This window comes from Dicentrarchus labrax, unplaced genomic scaffold (genome assembly GCF_905237075.1).
Source record: "Dicentrarchus labrax unplaced genomic scaffold, dlabrax2021, whole genome shotgun sequence".
In the NCBI taxonomy this organism is placed as follows: domain Eukaryota; kingdom Metazoa; phylum Chordata; class Actinopteri; family Moronidae; genus Dicentrarchus; species Dicentrarchus labrax.
The window spans coordinates 1283844-1303843 of NW_026136706.1; the positions used below are offsets into that span (position 1 = coordinate 1283844).

General features: G+C 42.4%; 1 protein-coding gene across 7 annotated transcripts in view; it reads right to left on the bottom strand.

Annotated features, from left to right (window-relative positions):
- Window positions 1-1002: 1002 nt before the first annotated feature.
- LOC127365114 (serine/threonine-protein kinase Nek5-like) overlaps window positions 1003-20000 on the bottom strand; it is a 31181-nt gene continuing 12183 nt past the window's right edge. For 3 of the 7 annotated variants that reach the window (XM_051402856.1, XM_051402854.1, XM_051402855.1), the window contains exons 8-24: window positions 16738-16792; window positions 16502-16627; window positions 15310-15396; window positions 13215-13278; window positions 12912-13012; window positions 12567-12616; window positions 12335-12487; window positions 11974-12052; window positions 6917-7024; window positions 6746-6826; window positions 6224-6316; window positions 4181-4261; window positions 4025-4111; window positions 3774-3948; window positions 2103-2213; window positions 1911-2031; window positions 1003-1662 (exon numbers count right to left, since the gene is read on the bottom strand). In XM_051402856.1, coding sequence (XP_051258816.1) covers window positions 1371-1662; window positions 1911-2031; window positions 2103-2213; window positions 3774-3948; window positions 4025-4111; window positions 4181-4261; window positions 6224-6316; window positions 6746-6826; window positions 6917-7024; window positions 11974-12052; window positions 12335-12487; window positions 12567-12616; window positions 12912-13012; window positions 13215-13278; window positions 15310-15396; window positions 16502-16627; window positions 16738-16792 — 1864 coding nt within the window. In that variant the 3' untranslated portion in view covers window positions 1003-1370. The remainder of the gene's footprint in view (window positions 1663-1910; window positions 2032-2102; window positions 2214-3773; window positions 3949-4024; window positions 4112-4180; window positions 4262-6223; window positions 6317-6745; window positions 6827-6916; window positions 7025-11973; window positions 12053-12334; window positions 12488-12566; window positions 12617-12911; window positions 13013-13214; window positions 13279-15309; window positions 15397-16501; window positions 16628-16737; window positions 16793-20000) is intronic. The other 4 variants (XM_051402857.1, XM_051402859.1, XM_051402860.1 and 1 more) reach the window with 3 other exon arrangements.

The following is a 20000-nucleotide window of genomic DNA, read 5'->3' on the forward strand; positions in this document are numbered from 1 at the left end:
ACCTGTACTTGTATAGTTTCCTTTCTAGTCTTCTGACCACTCAAAGCGCTTTTACACTACAGACACATTCACCGTCCATCGAACAGAAACTAACATTCATACACACTCACACACAGATGCACGGCGTCAGGAGCAATTTGGGGTTCAGTATCTTGCTCAAGGATACTTTGACATCTGGCACCAGGAGCCGGGGATCAAACCCACAACCTTACGATTTAGGAACGAGCCGCTCTGCCTCTGAGCCACAGCCACCCCAGATGAAAACATTAATACTTGAAACAGACAGAAACCTATAAACCTATAAAGTCTATACTGCAGTCAGCCACCAGGGGGAGATAGAGAGAGAGTCTATACTGCAGTCAGCCACCAGGGGGAGATAGAGAGAGAGAGTCCATACTGCAGTCAGCCACCAGGGGGAGAGAGAGAGAGAGTCTATACTGCAGTCAGCCACCAGGGGGAGAGAGAGAGAGAGAGAGAGAGAGAGTCTATACTGCAGTCAGCCACCAGGGGGAGAGAGAGAGAGAGAGTCTATACTGCAGTCAGCCACCAGGGGGAGAGAGAGAGAGAGTCTATACTGCAGTCAGCCACCAGGGGGAGAGAGAGAGAGAGAGTCTATACTGCAGTCAGCCACCAGGGGGAGAGAGAGAGAGAGAGTCTATACTGCAGTCAGCCACCAGGGGGAGATAGAGAGAGAGTCTATACTGCAGTCAGCCACCAGGGGGAGAAAGAGAGAGAGAGAGAGAGTCTATACTGCAGTCAGCCACCAGGGAGAGAAAGAGAGAGAGAGAGAGAGTCTATACTGCAGTCAGCCACCAGGGGGAGATAGAGAGAGAGTCTATACTGCAGTCAGCCACCAGGGGGAGATAGAGAGAGAGAGAGTCTATACTGCAGTCAGCCACCAGGGGGAGATAGAGAGAGAGAGTCTATACTGCAGTCAGCTACAGAAACGGCATAGAGAATCTGTTCGATTTTCAAAATAAAATACTCTGTGCAGACTCAAAATTCCAATTAAACACAATTAAAACCATTTATTGCTGCAACCCACAGTAGAAACACTAACATCAAAGGACAAAATAGTCCACACCGTCGGGCAGTGAGACGCCCTGTTTACCTGTCTGTGTGTGAGGCACATTGAGGCCTTACAGCTTTACATTCAGTGTTTCTGTGTGTTATTGATATCAGTCAGTGCCTTTATAACTGCTCCACAGCGCTCCACAGAGGAGCTTTAATTTGAAGAATTCTCTCAGTAATTTAGTTATAACAGGAACCTCCTGATCCTGATAAATAATCATTAGAGTTTCAGTGTCTGCAGGTTGAATGAGGAGAGACTGTCTTATTGTCCGACTCACTCAGATTAAAGCCTCTAGCACTCAGGAAGTCTGATGCTGCGTATCTGAAGCAGCTTCGCCTTCTTCAGCCTCAGTGGAAACGACCCCAGTCGGTCCAGTGGTGGTGGCTGCGGCGGCGGCGGTGGTGGCGGCAGCGTCTGAACGTGAATCCTCGACCTCCGGCTGGACCCGTTGGGAGTCCTCACTCTGCTCCCTCCCGTCTTCCACCGCTGCCCTCTCGGCCTCGTCCGAGCTCCCGTCCTCCGGGATGAACAGGTTCTGCATGGAGTCCGCCACCGCTTCCCTCAGCTCGTCCTCCGACTCCTCAAAGTTCCTGATGAGAAACAGGAAGTAGAAATTATCTTTAAAGTGTTTCGACAGCATCTGACAGAGTTCAGTTTCACTTGGATCAATAGTCGGTGAGAAAGTAAGAAGGAGGTGGGTCAGGACCCTCTTCAGTGCCCGTACTGCAGCGACGGCCATCTTAACCTTTATAAGATCAGACAAGCTAACGTTAGCTTTCTGCAAGCCCAGAGCGAAGCGAGGGAGGGGCATCCAGCTAGCTGAGAACAGTGAACTTACGTGTCATCATCATCTGATCTCGGCTCCAGACGCTCTTCATCCATCTCCACATCAGAGTCCTCCTCTTCCTCTGCTGCTCGGTCCTCCTCCTCTGCTGCTCGGTCCTCCTCTGGCTCTAAGTCTGAGAGTCGAGAGCGTTCAGATCAATAGATGGATCAGTCATTGATCAGTCAGATGTGAGTGAGGTCTAACCTGCAGTCACTGAGTCCAGGGTTGATGATGTGAGTTCAGCCTGAGCGAGAGCGTTCAGCAGAGTGTTCGGGGCGCCGTCCACCCACTGCCTGCGACCTGCCGCCTCCTCACCTGAGACACACACACAAACATAGAGATCAATAAACTATAATAAACTTTAGTAAACTATAATAAACTTTAATAAACTATAATAAAGTTCAATAAACTTTAATAAACTATAATAAAGTTCAATAAACTTTAATAAACTATAATAAACTTTAATAAACTTGAATAAACTATAATAAACTTTAATAAACTATAATAAACTATAATAAACTATAATAAACTTTAATAAACTATAATAAACTAATAAACTTTCATAAACTTTAATACACTATAGTAAACTATAATAAACTTTAATAAACTATAATAAACTTTAATAAACTATAATAAACTATAATAAACGTTAATAAACTATAAAAAACTATAATAAACTATAATAAACTATAATAAACTTTAATAAACTATAATAAACTATAATAAAGTTCAATAAACTATAATAAACTATAATAAACTATAATAAACTATAATAACCTTTAATAAACTATAATAAACTATAATAAACTTTAATAAACTATAATAAACTAATAAACTTTCATAAACTTTAATACACTATAGTAAACTATAATAAACTTTAATAAACTATAATAAACTTTAATAAACTATAATAAACTAATAAACTTTCATAAACTTTAATACACTATAGTTAACTATAATAAACTATAATAAAGTTCAATAAACTATGATAAAGTTCTATAAACTTTAATAAACTATAACAAACTTTAATAAACTATAACAAACTTTAATAAACTATAATAAATTATAATAAACTTTAATAAACTATAATAAACTTTAATAAACTATAATAAAGTTCAATAAACATTAATAAACTATAACAAACTTTAATAAACTATAATAAATTATAATAAACTTTAATAAACTATAATAAACTTTAATAAACTATAATAAAGTTCAATAAACTATAATAAACTTTAATAAACTATAATACACTTTAATAAACTATAATAAACTTTAATAAACTATAATAAAGTTCAATAAACTTTAATAAACTATAACAAACTTTAATAAACTATAATAAACTTAAATAAACTATAATAAACTTTAATAAACTAAAATAAAGTTCAATAAACTTTAATAAACTATAATAAACTATAATAAAGTTCAATAAACTTTAATAAACTATAACAAACTTTAATAAACTATAATAAACTATAATAAACTTTAATAAACTATAATAAACTTTAATAAACTATAATAAAGTTCAATAAACTTTAATAAACTATAATAAACTATAATAAAGTTCAATAAACTTTAATAAACTATAACAAACTTTAATAAACTATAATAAACTATAATAAACTTTAATAAACTATAATAAACTTTAATAAACTATAATAAAGTTCAATAAACTTTAATAAACTATAATACACTTTAATAAAGTTCAATAAACTTTAATACACTATAATAAACTTTAATAAACTATAATAAACTTTAATAAACTATAATAAAGTTCAATAAACTTTAATAAACTTTAATAAACTATAATAAACTTTATTTTAACTGTTCACTGACAACCAGGGAAGAGTTATGATTTAAATTCATTCGGGGGACCTCGTTCAGCCTCCACCGCCGTGCTGTAGACGGAGTTGACATCCATGTTGGCGAGCGCGTCCAGCAGAGTGTGAGGAGTCCTCTGGCTCCACCCCCTCCTCACCTCCGACCAATCCCTGAGCTTCAACTCCTCGCCCTCCTGGAAGCTCAGAGTCTGGTTCAGAGGATCCACTTCCTGTTCGGGGAGTCGGGGGCAGAATGAGAGAGAGGAAGAGAGGAAGAGAGGAAGAGGAGAGAGAGCACTCACTTACCTCCTGCATCTGACCATCACCCACCTTTTCCTCCTCTTCCTCCTCCATCTCTTCATCGTCCAGCCGGATCTCAAACATGATTCCCTTCTGCAGAAACAGCTGATGTTAAACTGAAGTTCATTGATCCTGGAACACGTTCAGTGGTTGTAATGTCACCTTGTCTCTGTGTTTCCTCTCCAGTGCTCTCCTCTGAGCTCTGTGCTCCTCTCTGATCTTCCTCAGAGCAGCTCCAACGTCCTGCAGCAGGAACCAGAGAGAACCAGAGAGAGAGCCAGAGAGAGAGCCAGAGAGAGAACCAGAGAGAGAACCAGAGAGAGAGCCAGAGAGAACCAGAGAGAGAGCCAGAGAGAGAACCAGAGAGAGAACCAGAGAGAGAGCCAGAGAGAGAACCAGAGAGAGAGCCAGAGAGAGAACCAGAGAGAGAACCAGAGAGAGAGCCAGAGAGAGAACCAGAGAGAGAACCAGAGAGAGAGCCAGAGAGAACCAGAGAGAGAGCCAGAGAGAGAACCAGAGAGAGAACCAGAGAGAGAGCCAGAGAGAGAACCAGAGAGAGAGCCAGAGAGAGAACCAGAGAGAGAGCCAGAGAGAACCAGAGAGAGAGCCAGAGAGAGAACCAGAGAGAGAGCCAGAGAGAGAACCAGAGAGAGAACCAGAGAGAGAACCAGAGAGAGAACCAGAGAGAGAGCCAGAGAGAACCAGAGAGAGAACCAGAGAGAGAACCAGAGAGAACCAGAGAGAGAGCCAGAGAGAGAACCAGAGAGAACCAGAGAGAGAGCCAGAGAGAACCAGAGAGAGAGCCAGAGAGAGAACCAGAGAGAACCAGAGAAAGAACCAGAGAGAGAACCAGAGAGAGAGCCAGAGAGAACCAGAGAGAGAGCCAGAGAGAACCAGAGAGAGAACCAGAGAGAACCAGAGAGAACCAGAGAGAGAACCAGAGAGAGAGAGCCAGAGAGAACCAGAGAGAGAACCAGAGAGAGAGAGCCAGAGAGAACCAGAGAGAGAACCAGAGAGAGAACCAGAGAGAGAGAGCCAGAGAGAACCAGAGAGAACCAGAGAGAGAACCAGAGAGAGAACCAGAGAGAGAGAGCCAGAGAGAACCAGAGAGAGAAAGCCAGAGAGAACCAGAGGGAACCAGAGAGAGAACCACAGAGAGAACCAGAGGGAACCAGAGAGAGAACCACAGAGAGAACCAGAGAGAACCAGAGAGAGAACCAAAGAGAACCAGAGAGAGAACCAGAGAGAGAACCAGAGAGAACCAGAGAGAACCAGAGAGAGAACCAGAGAGAGGGAGCCAGAGAGAACCAGAGAGAGAACCAGAGAGAGAGAGCCAGAGAGAACCAGAGAGAGAACCAGAGAGAGAACCAGAGAGAGAGAGCCAGAGAGAACCAGAGAGAACCAGAGAGAGAACCAGAGAGAGAGAGCCAGAGAGAACCAGAGAGAGAACCAGAGAGAACCAGAGAAAGAACCAGAGAGAGAACCAGAGAGAGAGCCAGAGAGAACCAGAGAGAGAGCCAGAGAGAACCAGAGAGAGAGCCAGAGAGAACCAGAGAGAACCAGAGAGAGAACCAGAGAGAACCAGAGAGAGAACCAGAGAGAGAACCAGAGAGAACCAGAGAGAGAACCAGAGAGAGAGAGCCAGAGAGAACCAGAGAGAGAACCAGAGAGAGAGAGCCAGAGAGAACCAGAGAGAGAACCAGAGAGAGAGAGCCAGAGAGAACCAGAGAGAGAACCAGAGAGAGAACCAGAGAGAGAGAGCCAGAGAGAACCAGAGAGAGAAAGCCAGAGAGAACCAGAGGGAACCAGAGAGAGAACCACAGAGAGAACCAGAGAGAGAACCACAGAGAGAACCAGAGAGAACCAGAGAGAACCAGAGAGAGAACCAGAGAGAACCAGAGAGAGAACCAGAGAGAGAACCAGAGAGAACCAGAGAGAACCAGAGAGAGAACCAGAGAGAGAGAGCCAGAGAGAACCAGAGAGAGAACCAGAGAGAGAGAGCCAGAGAGAACCAGAGAGAGAACCAGAGAGAGAACCAGAGAGAGAGAGCCAGAGAGAACCAGAGAGAGAAAGCCAGAGAGAACCAGAGGGAACCAGAGAGAGAACCACAGAGAGAACCACAGAGAGAACCAGAGGGAACCAGAGAGAGACTGTCAGCACTCGTTGTGGTCACTGGACTCGATCTCTTCCTCTGGCAGTATTTACCTGAGCAGGTGGAGCTCTCTGCTGCTCTTTACCGTCTGCAGGAGGCTCTCTGGGTTTGTCCACCACAAAGGTTGCTTGTTTGTGTGGTTGAGCCTGAGACGGTGAAAATATATTGATTGTCTTATTGATTATCGAGACAGGAACAACTGGTCTGTAATCGACATTCAGTCAAATGTGACATTAACACTGACTCTTCCTGATATATATCATTTATTATTAATAAAGGTATATCTTATTATCTGTGGTCTCCATCCAGAGAACCTTTACCTGTACATTAGCAGCTATATTCAGCTATAATGAGTTATTGTCTATAGAATCCAAACCAGAGTTGTTGATTGTTGAAAGAATAATAAAGTCTTTTAGTTTTATTTAGTTTCCATCTGGTTTCAAGTGTTTTTGTCTACAAGGTAAAATGAGTGTTATTGTCTGTGGAGTCTGCTGAGCTGTAGCATCATTTAACCATCACCAAGAGACAGTCAGCTGCCCTGCAGTGCATTATGGGATACAGGAATCTGTTGGTACCTCTGCTTCAGCTCTCAGCCTCCTCTGTCTCATCTCGTGCTGATACTGCTGTCTGATGGCCTCCAGCTGACGCAGGTACTCCTGAAGATAGAAGTACTCACACTTCACTACACTACTTGAGTAAAAGTACTCAGTTACATCCACCCTCAGTGTGTCTGCTGTGGGTCCTACCTGCCGTCCCTCCTGCTTCCTGTCCGGAGGTTCATGTTGGTGTTGTCCCACTTCCTGCTCCTGACCGCCGGGCTTCCTGTTGCGCTCGGCTGTACACGGACGCAGACCCTGACGGTCAGACAGGAAAGGTCAAAGGTTAGAGGTTGCTGTGGCTCATCCACAGTGTAATAGAGAAATCTTTACTGTCTGTAGTCTGTTGTTTTATTTTTTGAACAATCTGTTTATTGGATGATACATAGTTATAAAACAAACAAACAATACTGTTCCATACAATAGTAATTAGAGATGTAAATTCAACATATCACAGGAGAGATTCCAACCCCCCCCCCCCCTCCCACCAGCACCTAGCCCCGATAGATGGGGACATATAGTTGAAAAGGAAAGAAAAACTAAAATGATGGGTTGATAGATATAAATACGTAAATATTCTAATTTAAGAAAATAAAGCACCTCCCTAACCCAGTTTGTATAGGTAGGTGGGACTGGGGATTTCCATTTTAGCAGTATCAATCTCCTGGCCAGCAGAGTTGTGAATGCAATCAAGTCCTTTTTAGCTGGGGAAAGAGTAAGTGGGAAAGGCCATACACCAAACAGAGCAGTTAAGGTATTAGGGGTCACATCCCTTCTAGTTACCTTGGATAGTAAGTAAGTACTAAAGATCTCAGACCAAAATCTAGTCAGAGAGGAACAGCTCCAAAACATGTGTGAATAATTTGCTGTGGCTTGTTGGTAAATGGTAAATGGACCTGTACTTGTATAGCACCTTTCTAGTCTTCCGACCACTCAAAGCGCTTTTACACTACGTGCCACATTCACCCTTTCACACACATTCACTCAGTGATGGCAAAGCCCATCGAACAGAAACTAATTCATACACCAATGCACGGCATCGGGAGCAATTTGGGGTTCAGTATCTTGCTCAAGGATACTTCAACATGTGGCACCAGGAGCCGGGGATCGAACCCATACCCTTCCGATTAAGGAACGACCCGCTCTGCCTCTGAGCCACAGCCATGTTGGCATCGTTCACATAGGGGAGACACTGTATCAAATATTTTTGCAAGCCGAGCTTTAATGTAGTGAGCTCGATGGAGAATTCGACATTGCATAAAGCTGTGTCCAGCACAGACTGAAGACTTATGTACTCTCCATAAAATCTCCTCCCAAACATCATCAAGAATCACCTCTCCAAGATCTGTCTCCCAAACTGTTTTAAGTACAGTAAAAGAGCCTTGACAGAGGTTATAAATATTTAAATGAATAGAAGAGATTGCCCCCTTTAATGAAGCAAGAGGCTTCAGAAATGTTTCGAAATCTGAAGACTTAGGAAGAGCAGGGAATTCTGGGAATGAGCTACGGATAAAATTTCGAACTTGAAGGTATCTAAAAAAATGTCCTTTAGGAAGCAAAAATGTATTTTTCAATTGCTGAAAAGAAGCAAAAATAGAATCAACATACAGGTCTCTTTTATGCCCAGCCTAGTCCATATAGAGAAAGTACTGTCCAATAACGATGGGGGAAAAAAAGGATTAGCTGCAAGTGGAGCACCAACAGAAAGTGTTTGCAGGCCAAAATGACGTCTAAATTGAGTCCATATTTTAATACTGGAGGCCACTATCACATTGTTAGTATAACCAGAAATAGAAAAAGACAGAGGTGAGTACAGTAAGGCTTCCAATGATACCGGATGAACAGAATTTGCTTCCAGGATCAACCATGATGGAGGGACCGCAATATCTCTATAATTAACCCAATAGTTCAAATTTCTAGTGTTTGTTGCCCAATAATAGTAAAGAAAGTTTGGCAACACCATTCCCCCCAGAGCCTTGGGCCTCTGTAAAACTTGTCGACGCAACCTAGGAGTTTTCTTGTTCCAAATAAAATCAATAATAAGACTATCTACCTTACGAAAGAATGAAAAAGGAAGGAAGATCGGAATGCATTGGAATAAATATAAAAAGGGAAAATGTTCATTTTAATTGCATTGATTCTGGCAGATATAGAAAGGTTTAGTAGCGACCATCACTCAAAATCTTGTTCAATTTTTGTGAGCAGAGAGAGAACATTTTCCCTATAGAGATGAACCAACGTTTTGGCAACATAAACTCAGAGATAAACGAAGCCAGAGTTCACAACCTTAAATGGTACATTTTTGGAGTTGAAGTGAGTCTTCATTTACCTCTCCATTAACAGTAAACATTTCACTTTTGCCCAGATTAAGTTTATATTCAGAGAATCTACTAAATTCGTCTAGGACTAAGAGGGCTGCAGGAATAGAACGTGACAGATTAGACAAAAACAGCAAAAGATCATCCGCATACAGCGCCACCTTCAGCTCTACACCATTTCTGGTTATACCACAAATATCAGGATGAGACCGCAGAGCAATTGACAAAGGCTCCATCACAATGGCAAATAAGAGTGGACTTAAAGGGCAACCCTGCCTTGTAGAACGATGTAACTGGAAATATTCAGAATTTGTGCCATTTGTCTTGACCAAGGCCTGAGGAGAAGCATATAACAACCTGACCCACGAAACAAATTTTTCCCCAGAACCACATTTCCCCAAAATGAAAAAAAGATAATCCCACTCTACCCTGTTTTATAAAACTGGGAAGCCATCCGGGCCCGGACTTTTACCACTTTGTAATGATTTAACTGTCGCCTCTAGTTCAATCGCTGTGATAGGACGTTCCAGCTCCTCAGCTGCAACCCGATCCAAAGTGGGAGTGTTAAACCTATCAAAGAAGGAGATCATATCCGCAGAGGTATTACGACAATCAGATGAATAAAGCAATTTATAGAATTCCATAAAAGTTTTATTAATTTCCAAAGGGTCAGATGTTACACACCAGCCAGTTTCAATTTGAGGAATTAACTGAGATGCAGATATCTGACGTAGCCGATGGGCCAAACGTTTACTAGTCTATCTCCCTGTTCATAAAATTTAGATCTTGAATGTAGTAAAAGTTCAGTAGTGTACTGTAACATAATAAGATCATATTCAGCTTGTAAAGTCATTCACTCCTTAAAGGTATCTGGCAGTTTCCAGACTGCATATAAAGTATCTAATTGTGCGATACGTTGGGATAGCTTGGCTAGCTTCTCTCTTCTAGATTTCCTCTGATGAGCCTTATAGGAAATAATCTCCCCCCTGATAAAAGCTTTCATTGTGTCCCACAACACAGAGGCTGTTATTTCTGGAGTTTTGTTAACCTGAAAAAAGAATTCTAATTGCTCAGAAACAAATTTAATAAAGTCTGTATCTAACAGTAAATGTGTATGTAGGCACCATGGTGGTCTTGTATTAACAAACTTCTAAAAGTAAACATTGCATGGTCCGACACAACAATGGAATCATATTTACAGCCAGAAATGGAGGATAACAACTTGTTATCCACTAAAAAGAAGTCAATTCGTGTATAGGTACGGTGAATATATGGGAAAAATGAGTATTCTCTTTTAACAACATTAAACTCATTCATAAAGGCTTGAATCACTTTGGTCGATTTGGACAGAGCAGCCGAGGTTGAGGAAGAACGATCTTAGGAAGGATTCAGCCAGCAGTTAAAGTCCCCTCCTAAGATTAAATCATACATGGACAGGTCCGGTAGCATTGAGAAAACCTGTCTAAAAAAGGACTCATCATCCCAGTTGGGTGCATAAATATTAGCAAGAGTCACCTTTACATCGAAAATGTGTCCCATGACAGCAATAAACCTGCCAGCAGAATCAGAGATTGTCTTGACATGGACAAAAGGAATATCTCTATGTAGAAGAATAGCAACCCCTCTAGATTTACTGGAAAATGAGGAATGGTATATTTTCCCGACCCAGCTCTTCTTCAGTCTAACACTATCTATCTCTTTTAAATGGGTTTCCTGCAAGTATATTATATGAGCATCGAGGTGGCGTAAGTAGTGCAGCACTTTACTGCGCTTGATTGGATTATTAAGGCCCTTACAGTTTAAACTCACAAATCTAACAGCCCCACCCACACTGGATAGTGTACTCTTAACCTGGGTCATTGACAGACAAAGAATTCAGTATGTAACAAACAAAAAGACAGCGAGAGAAAAAAAAAAAAAAAAAGGCGATACACATCCACTCAATACATTGAAAAGTAGCATAGGTGCACTAACAACTCCCCCACATTTGAACAGAACACCCCACCTTCGTCCTCACCTAGCAGAAGCATCCAGACAATGATGCGTGCTACCTCACCCCACGTTGACCAGCAGCTACCTGCTAATGTTGTTTTATTTTTAACGCCTATACGCAGAGACTATAGAGGAGAAGGCTAATGTCAGCTAAACACTAGTTAACTAACACTTTGTTTTGCTGACATTAGCTAACTTAAAGGACAATTCTGGCTCAAAATGAACCTGGGGTTAATAACACACGTGTACCGAGTTGGTCCGTTCTCTGGGATATGTTTTCATGCTAATCGACCGTGACCGGTTTTAGCACAAACCGCTAAAAAACTTTTTTCCATGTCCCGAAAATAAATTGGAGGCAGCGAGTCATACCGGAGGGACCAGATGGACAGGTATCCACTGAGTAAGTACACGAGACGAGGTGTGTTTTACATCGGTGCGATTATTTCTGATATATTGAGCAAATTACGTTTGTTTTAGTTCACATCGCCAGCTGGAAGTCTTTATCATTGATCTGCATGAATGACCGAACCCCTGACTGTTTTCCCAAGATGGCGCCCGCCTGTATACGAGAACGCTACTGTTGTTCTAAACTATCTTTTTAATAAACTGTCTGTACACTTACAAAGTTCTCAATGCTTCGGTTTACAGGTAGGGGCCCTCATTATGCTACCGTGTAAGTGTGGTGCTATTTTGAGTCTTGTTAGTGACCCCAGGTTCATTTACCGCCGGAACTGTCCTTTAAGATGCGTCTCTTTGTAGCCTAGCACATAGCATGTCTAAGTACAGGAAAGGAGGAAGTTGACCGAGGCTTGCTCAACTGTGATTGGAGCAGAGAGTAAAAAGGGGCGGGGCTTAGTAAGAGCTCTAAATGATGTAATAATGTGAGCTTCATCCTACCAGCTGTTTCTCTGCTCTCAGTTTGTACTGGTTGGCGTCGTGTCTCCTCTGCAGGTACTCGTTACGAGCTGCAGCCACACTGACACAAACAGACACGAGGTTGACAGCGTTAGTGTCCATTAGGACAAAACATCACAAATGAATTATGTTGGAAACAGATTATTGACAACAGTTAAACATTGTGGGAAATATTGATACAGCATATAAATAATATGCTGTGAGATCACAGGTCATCACTGCTCTAATGTCTGCACCATGAAACCACAGCCAGCAGCCTCCTGCTTTCATTATTATAATAATTAATAAGGAAGGAATGAGGAAGAATTGAATAATAATTAAAATAGTTGTATGAGTGAGTCACAGCTGGTATGGTTCCACAGCGAGGTCTTCACAGCGCTCCTGAAGAGGAGGAGGAGGAGCAGGAGGAAGGACGTCCTCCTGGTTCCTCCTCTGGAAGGCGTCCAGCTGTGCGTGGTAGTGCTGGTAATGGCTGACCGGCTGCTGCTCGTTCAACCTGCGGCAGTCACAGTTTTAGTCTTTGTGTAAAAGCTCGCTGATGAAGATGAAGATTAGTGAAGAGTAACGTGGTTCACCTGTGGTTGTTCTGCCCTGAGAGCGCTCTGCCTGCAGCTGCTCGTCCTCTCTGAGGAACAATATCACAGTATGAAATACTCTATTACTGCACAGTAATCCTCCAGTATTAGTAATCCTACCTCAGGAAGAGTAAATCAGTAAAAGTATTTATTATAGAAAACATTGATATATTTATATATATATATTTATTGATATATAAAGACATTATTGGAGGATTATCACTGAAGTACAATACTTGAGTAAATGTACTTAGTTACATTCCAGCACAGTTGATTACTTCCTCACTTTATTACCATGAATACATAAACATAGCAATAACCCCAATATGTTATTATTATTATTACTTTGTAGGGAGGGGGGGTGTAGGCTCTGAGAGGGACTCTCCAGTCTGGTTTAGCAGGCCGTCTGTTCAGGGCGGGTCTCTGAGCAGGTCTGGACTTCTTCTCTGGATCAGAGGACGGTGTCAGTGAGAGCACAGAGAGACACTCCCTCAGCGACTGTTACCAAAACACACTGTGAGCCAACATGTGACGCATTCAATTCGTCCAATCAGGACTCACGATAGAGCAGAGCCAGCAGCAACAGTGTGAACGACCACTGGGTGGCGCCAGAGTCCACCGCAGTGTCTCAGTGTCAGCTGATGTTACCTGTGTGTGTGTTTGCTGCTCTGTTTCCACACAGCGCCGCGTGGTTGAACTCCTGCTGCATCACCTGCACACAGGAAACCACACACACACACACACACACAGACACACACACACACACAGACACACACAGACACACACAGACACACACACACAGATACACACACACATACACACACACACACACAGACACACACACAGACACACAGACACACACACACACACAGACACACACAGATACACAGATACACACACACACACAGATACACAGATACACACACAGACACACACACACACACAGATACACACACACACACACACACACACAGACACACACGCACACACACAGACACACACACACACACATACACACACAGACACACACACACATATTATACAATATAATTATAATATATAGAATAAAGAAGAACTCTTCCTCCGGCTGTTCAGGAGGAAATCAGAGCTGTGAGGATGAGGAGGAGTCTTCCTGATGAAGCTTCATTAAAGTATTCTGGGATACAAACCATCAGAAATGAGAATATTGTTTTTTATGTTAAACTTTACCTGAAAAAGTCAGAAAAAGGTCAAGATGGAGTATTTATTTATCCTTAATGTGTTTCTTTAATTTTAACAAATCATTAGCTCTCTGACTCGTAGCATTACGTTAGCTCTCTGACTCGTAGCATTATGTTAGCTCTCTGACTCGTAGCATTACGTTAGCTCTCTGACTCGTAGCATTACGTTAGCTCTCTGACTCGTAGCATTACGTTAGCTCTCTGACTCGTAGCCTTACGTTAGCTCTGACTCGTAGCGTTACGTTAGCTCTCCGACTCGTAGCATTACGTGAGCTCTCTGACTCGTAGCATTACGTTAGCTCTCTGACTCGTAGCGTAGCCTTATGTTAGCTCTCTGACTCGTAGCATTACGTTAGCTCTCTGACTCGTAGCATTACGTTAGCTCTCTGACTCGTAGCATTACGTTAGCTCTCTGACTCGTAGCATTACGTGAGCTCTCTGACTCGTAGCATTACGTTAGCTCTCTGACTCGTAACATTACGTTAGCTCTGACTCGTAGCGTTACGTTAGCTCTCTGACTCGTAGCATTACGTTAGCTCTCTGACTCGTAACATTACGTTAGCTCTCTGACTCGTAACATTACGTTAGCTCTCTGACTCGTAGCATTACGTTAGCTCTCTGACTCGTAGCATTACGTTAGCTCTCTGACTCGTAACATTACGTTCGCTCTGACTCGTAACATTACGTTAGCTCTCTGACTCGTAGCATTACGTTAGCTCTCTGACTCGTAGCATTACGTGAGCTCTCTGACTCGTAGCATTACGTTAGCTCTCTGACTCGTAACATTACGTTAGCTCTGACTCGTAGCGTTACGTTAGCTCTCTGACTCGTAGCATTACGTGAGCTCTCTGACTCGTAGCATTACGTTAGCTCTCTGACTCGTAACATTACGTTAGCTCTGACTCGTAGCGTTACGTTAGCTCTCTGACTCGTAGCATTACGTTAGCTCTCTGACTCGTAACATTACGTTAGCTCTGACTCGTAGCGTTACGTGAGCTCTCTGACTCGTAGCATTACGTTAGCTCTCTGACTCGTAGCATTACGTTAGCTCTCTGACTCGTAGCCTTATGTTAGCTCTCTGACTCGTAACATTACGTTAGCTCTCTGACTCGTAGCATTACGTTAGCTCTCTGACTCGTAGCATTACGTGAGCTCTCTGACTCGTAGCATTACGTTAGCTCTCTGACTCGTAACATTACGTTAGCTCTGACTCGTAGCGTTACGTTAGCTCTCTGACTCGTAGCATTACGTGAGCTCTCTGACTCGTAGCATTACGTTAGCTCTCTGACTCGTAACATTACGTTAGCTCTGACTCGTAGCGTTACGTTAGCTCTCTGACTCGTAGCATTACGTTAGCTCTCTGACTCGTAACATTACGTTAGCTCTGACTCGTAGCATTACGTGAGCTCTCTGACTCGTAGCATTACGTTAGCTCTCTGACTCGTAGCGTAGCCTTATGTTAGCTCTCTGACTCGTAGCATTACGTTAGCATTGAGGGTTAATGAACCAATCAGATTGATCACCTGTGGCTCCAGGTGTCTGCTGATGTGCTTCTCCAGGTAGGGACGTCTGAGGACAGAGCTGACCGAGGGCCGGTCCCGGGGGCTGACCTGGAACAATATTATTACTTTTACTCTGTGTTTCCTGTTATATCTGAATCAGATTAATATTCCTGCTAATATCAATAATCAATAACTAATATCATTCTGTGCATATAGCAGCTCACTTTCTGTCTTTCAGAGGTTATTTTAGTTGCTGTGAAAGTTGTACGAAGTTCCTGTTTCCAGAGTCTCCAGCAGACAATGGAAGTTTCCTCATGAGCAGCAATAATATCCTGAACAGCTGCTGCAACACTTTCCTCTGCAGGACCACAGCGGACAGTGTGCAGCCGCTAGCAGCCGTTAGCAGCCAGTAGCAGCCGCTAGCAGCCGTTAGCAGCCGTTAGCAGCCACTAGCAGCCGTTAGCAGCCACTAGCAGCCGTTAGCAGCCACTAGCAGCCACTAGCAGCCGTTAGCAGCCACTAGCAGCCACTAGCAGCCGTTAGCAGCCGTTAGCAGCCACTAGCAGCCATTAGCAGCCGTTAGCAGCCGTTAGCAGCCACTAGCAGCCACTAGCAGCCACTAGCAGCCGTTAGCAGCCACTAGCAGCCACTAGCAGCCGTTAGCAGCCGTTAGCAGCCACTAGCAGCCGTTAGCAGCTGTTAGCAGCCACTAGCAGCCGTTAGCAGCCAGTAGCAGCCGCTAGCAGCCGTTAGCAGCCTTTAGCAGCCGTTAGCAGCAGCTCCTGACAGTCGCTGGTTCTAATGGGCAGGCTCACTGGTGTCCCAGGATAAACCCTGATACTGGATTCATATAAAGTCAAACTGAAATGGAAACACTCATCTAATGTCACATAAAGGGTTCGCACACAAGTTCAAGTCCCGAGTCATCAGAGTTCAAGTCCGAGTCATGATATACTGGATCGGGTCAATAAAGCTCAATATATTGATCGGTTAAAAGCCTTTTTAACAAGGCTTTTATTGTGAAAGATTGGCAGGAACTCAACTCCGCTCTCATTCACTGGCTTCGTACTCAGGAGTGACACCTAGTGGTAAGATCCGGAACTGCCGGTCCAGTATTGGGCTTAAGATCCAGACTGAAGCTCTCGCCCACAGTCAGTCCCTGATGTGTGTGTCAGCGTGGAGGTTCAGGTGCAACCTGCTGCAGGTGACTCACTGACATCATCACCTTGAACAGCTGGGTGACCAGCAGCCGAAGGTCGTAGGAGTAGCGGCTGGGTACTGGGTTGTAGCGCCCCCTGCAGATCTTACTGACCAGCTGCCGCAGACTGCTGCCCTCAAACTGCACACACACACACACACACACACACACACACACACACACACACACACACACATTAGCATTAGCTCAGTGTTAGCAGGTGCTGATGTGCTGGGTGTTGTGCAGCTTACTGGATGCCTCAGGGTGCAGAGTTCATACAGGACGCAGCCCAGAGACCAGATATCCCTGCAGAGACACACACACACACACACACACACACACACACACACACACTCACGCATTATGAAAAGGCTTTTTAATTACAATCTGACATTAACCCAATTTCCCCCGGGGATCAATAGTGTGTTTCTGATGCGTTATTAGATGAGCTCTCAGTGGTTGTTGTGAAACTGAATCAGGGAGTGTATCTATGATGTCACCATGAAGCAGCTTGTGTAACCTTCTTGTTGAAACAGGAAGCAGCAATCCTCCCCCTGAGCTAAAGTCCTCAGCACACAAACAAGCTCCAGAGCTACCGGCAGGAACCTCTGGAGCTCTGGACCGAGACCACGTTCATTTGGTTGGCTGGGAACCAGGGATTTATGTGTGTGTGTGTGTGTGTGTGTGTTCCTATCAAACTTTACACCATAACAATGAGGACACTGTCTCACATTTCACACATTTTTGGCTCCCAGTTTGAGAGTTCAGACTTTGGGTTTCTGTTTTCATCTGGGACAATCGCAGCCGGTCTAAGTGAGTGTGGGAAAGAGGAAGAAACTTTGACCTCCGTCATATGAAAAGCAGAAGAAGGGAGAGGGGGAGGGAGGGAGGCAGTGTGTGAGTTTCCTGTTGGGTGTCTGTATGTGTTTGTACATGTAGTTAAGTGATGTGGTGCAGTGCGACCAGATGCTGACGGTGTGATTGCAGAACAATGACGGCAAAACAAAAATAAAAAAGAGGAAGCTACTTTCTGCACACAGTGTTCATTTCTGACTAAGCCCCTCCCCCCCCACAGCGACTGTCCAATCACAGCTACCGTACACAGCAGGCCTGTCAGCTGTGTGTTTCTTGAATGTTGAAGCAGTGTGATAATGAGACACTTTCTCTTTATAATGACTTAAAATATGTGAGTTAAAATGAGTGTTTTTCTCTCTGGAGTCTGGTGGAGAGTGATAGTGATATTACGGCCGTTTGTGGTTAAACTAACAACTGTTAGTGGAACAAACAACAACTACTGTTAGTGGAACAAACAACAACTACTGTTAGTGGAACAAACAACTACTACTGTTAGTGGAACAAACAACAACTACTGTTAGTGGAACAAACAACAACTACTGTTAGTGGAACAAACAACTACTACTGTTAGTGGAACAAACAACAACTACTGTTAGTGGAACAAACAACTACTGTTAGTTGAACAAACAACAACTACTGTTAGTGGAACAAACAACAACTACTGTCAGTGGAACAAACAACTACTGTTAGTGGAACAAACAACAACTACTGTTAGTGGAACAAACAACAGCTACTGTTAGTTGAACAAACAACAACTTCTGTTAGTTGAACAAACAACAACTACTGTTAGTGGAACAAACAACTACTACTGTTAGTGGAACAAACAACTACTACTGTTAGTGGAACAAACAACTACTGTTAGTGGAACAAACAACAACTACTGTTAGTAGAACAAACAACAACTACTGTTAGTGGAACAAACAACTACTACTGTTAGTGGAACAAACAACTACTACTGTTAGTGGAACAAACAACTACTGTTAGTGGAACAAACAACTACTACTGTTAGTGGAACAAACAACAACTACTGTCAGTGGAACAAACAACTACTGTTAGTGGAACAAACAACTACTGTTAGTTGAACAAACAACAACTACTGTTAGTGGAACAAACAACAACTACTGTTAGTTGAACAAACAGCAACTACTGTTAGTGGAACAAACAACAACTACTGTCAGTGGAACAAACAACTACTGTTAGTGGAACAAACAACTACTGTTAGTTGAACAAACAACAACTACTGTTAGTGGAACAAACAACAACTACTGTTAGTTGAACAAACAACAACTACTGTTAGTGGAACAAACAACTACTGTTAGTGGAACAAACAACAACTACTGTTAGTTGAACAAACAACAACTACTGTTAGTGGAACAAACAACTACTGTTAGTGGAACAAACAACTACTGTTAGTTGAACAAACAACAATTACTGTTAGTGGAACAAACAACAACTACTGTTAGTTGAACAAACAACAACTACTGTTAGTGGAACAAACAACAACTACTGTTAGTTGAACAAACAACAACTACTGTTAGTGGAACAAACAACTACTGTTAGTGGAACAAACAACAACTACTGTTAGTGGAACAAACAACTACTGTTAGTGGAACAAACAACTACTGTTAGTTGAACAAACAACAACTACTGTTAGTGGAACAAACAACAACTACTGTTAGTTGAACAAACAACTACTGTTAGTGTAACAAACAACAACTACTGTTAGTGGAACAAACAACTACTACTGTTAGTGGAACAAACAACAACTACTGTTAGTGGAACAAACAACAACTACTGTTAGTGGAACAAACAACCACTGTTAGTGGAACAAACAACTACTACTGTTAGTGGAACAAACAACTACTGTTAGTGGAACAAACAACTACTGTTAGTGGAACAAACAACAACTACTGTTAGTGGAACAAACAACAACTACTGTTAGTGGAACAAACAACTACTGTTAGTGGAACAAACAACAACTACTGTTAGTTGAACAAACAACAACTACTGTTAGTGGAACAAACAACTACTGTTAGTGGAACAAACAACTACTGTTAGTTGAACAAACAACAACTACTGTTAGTGGAACAAACAACAACTACTGTTAGTTGAACAAACAACAACTACTGTTAGTGGAACAAACAACAACTACTGTTAGTTGAACAAACAACAACTACTGTTAGTGGAACAAACAACTACTGTTAGTGGAACAAACAACTACTGTTAGTTGAACAAACAACAATTACTGTTAGTGGAACAAACAACAATTACTGTTAGTGGAACAAACAACAACTACTGTTAGTTGAACAAACAACAACTACTGTTAGTGGAACAAACAACAACTACTGTTAGTGAAACAAACAACAACTACTGTTAGTGGAACAAACAACTACTGTTAGTGGAACAAACAACTACTGTTAGTTGAACAAACAACAACTACTGTTAGTGGAACAAACAACAACTACTGTTAGTGGAACAAACAACAACTACTGTTAGTTGAACAAACAACTACTGTTAGTGGAACAAACAACAACTACTGTTAGTGGAACAAACAACTACTACTGTTAGTGGAACAAACAACTACTACTGTTAGTGGAACAAACAACAACTACTGTTAGTGGAACAAACAACAACTACTGTTAGTGGAACAAACAACAAC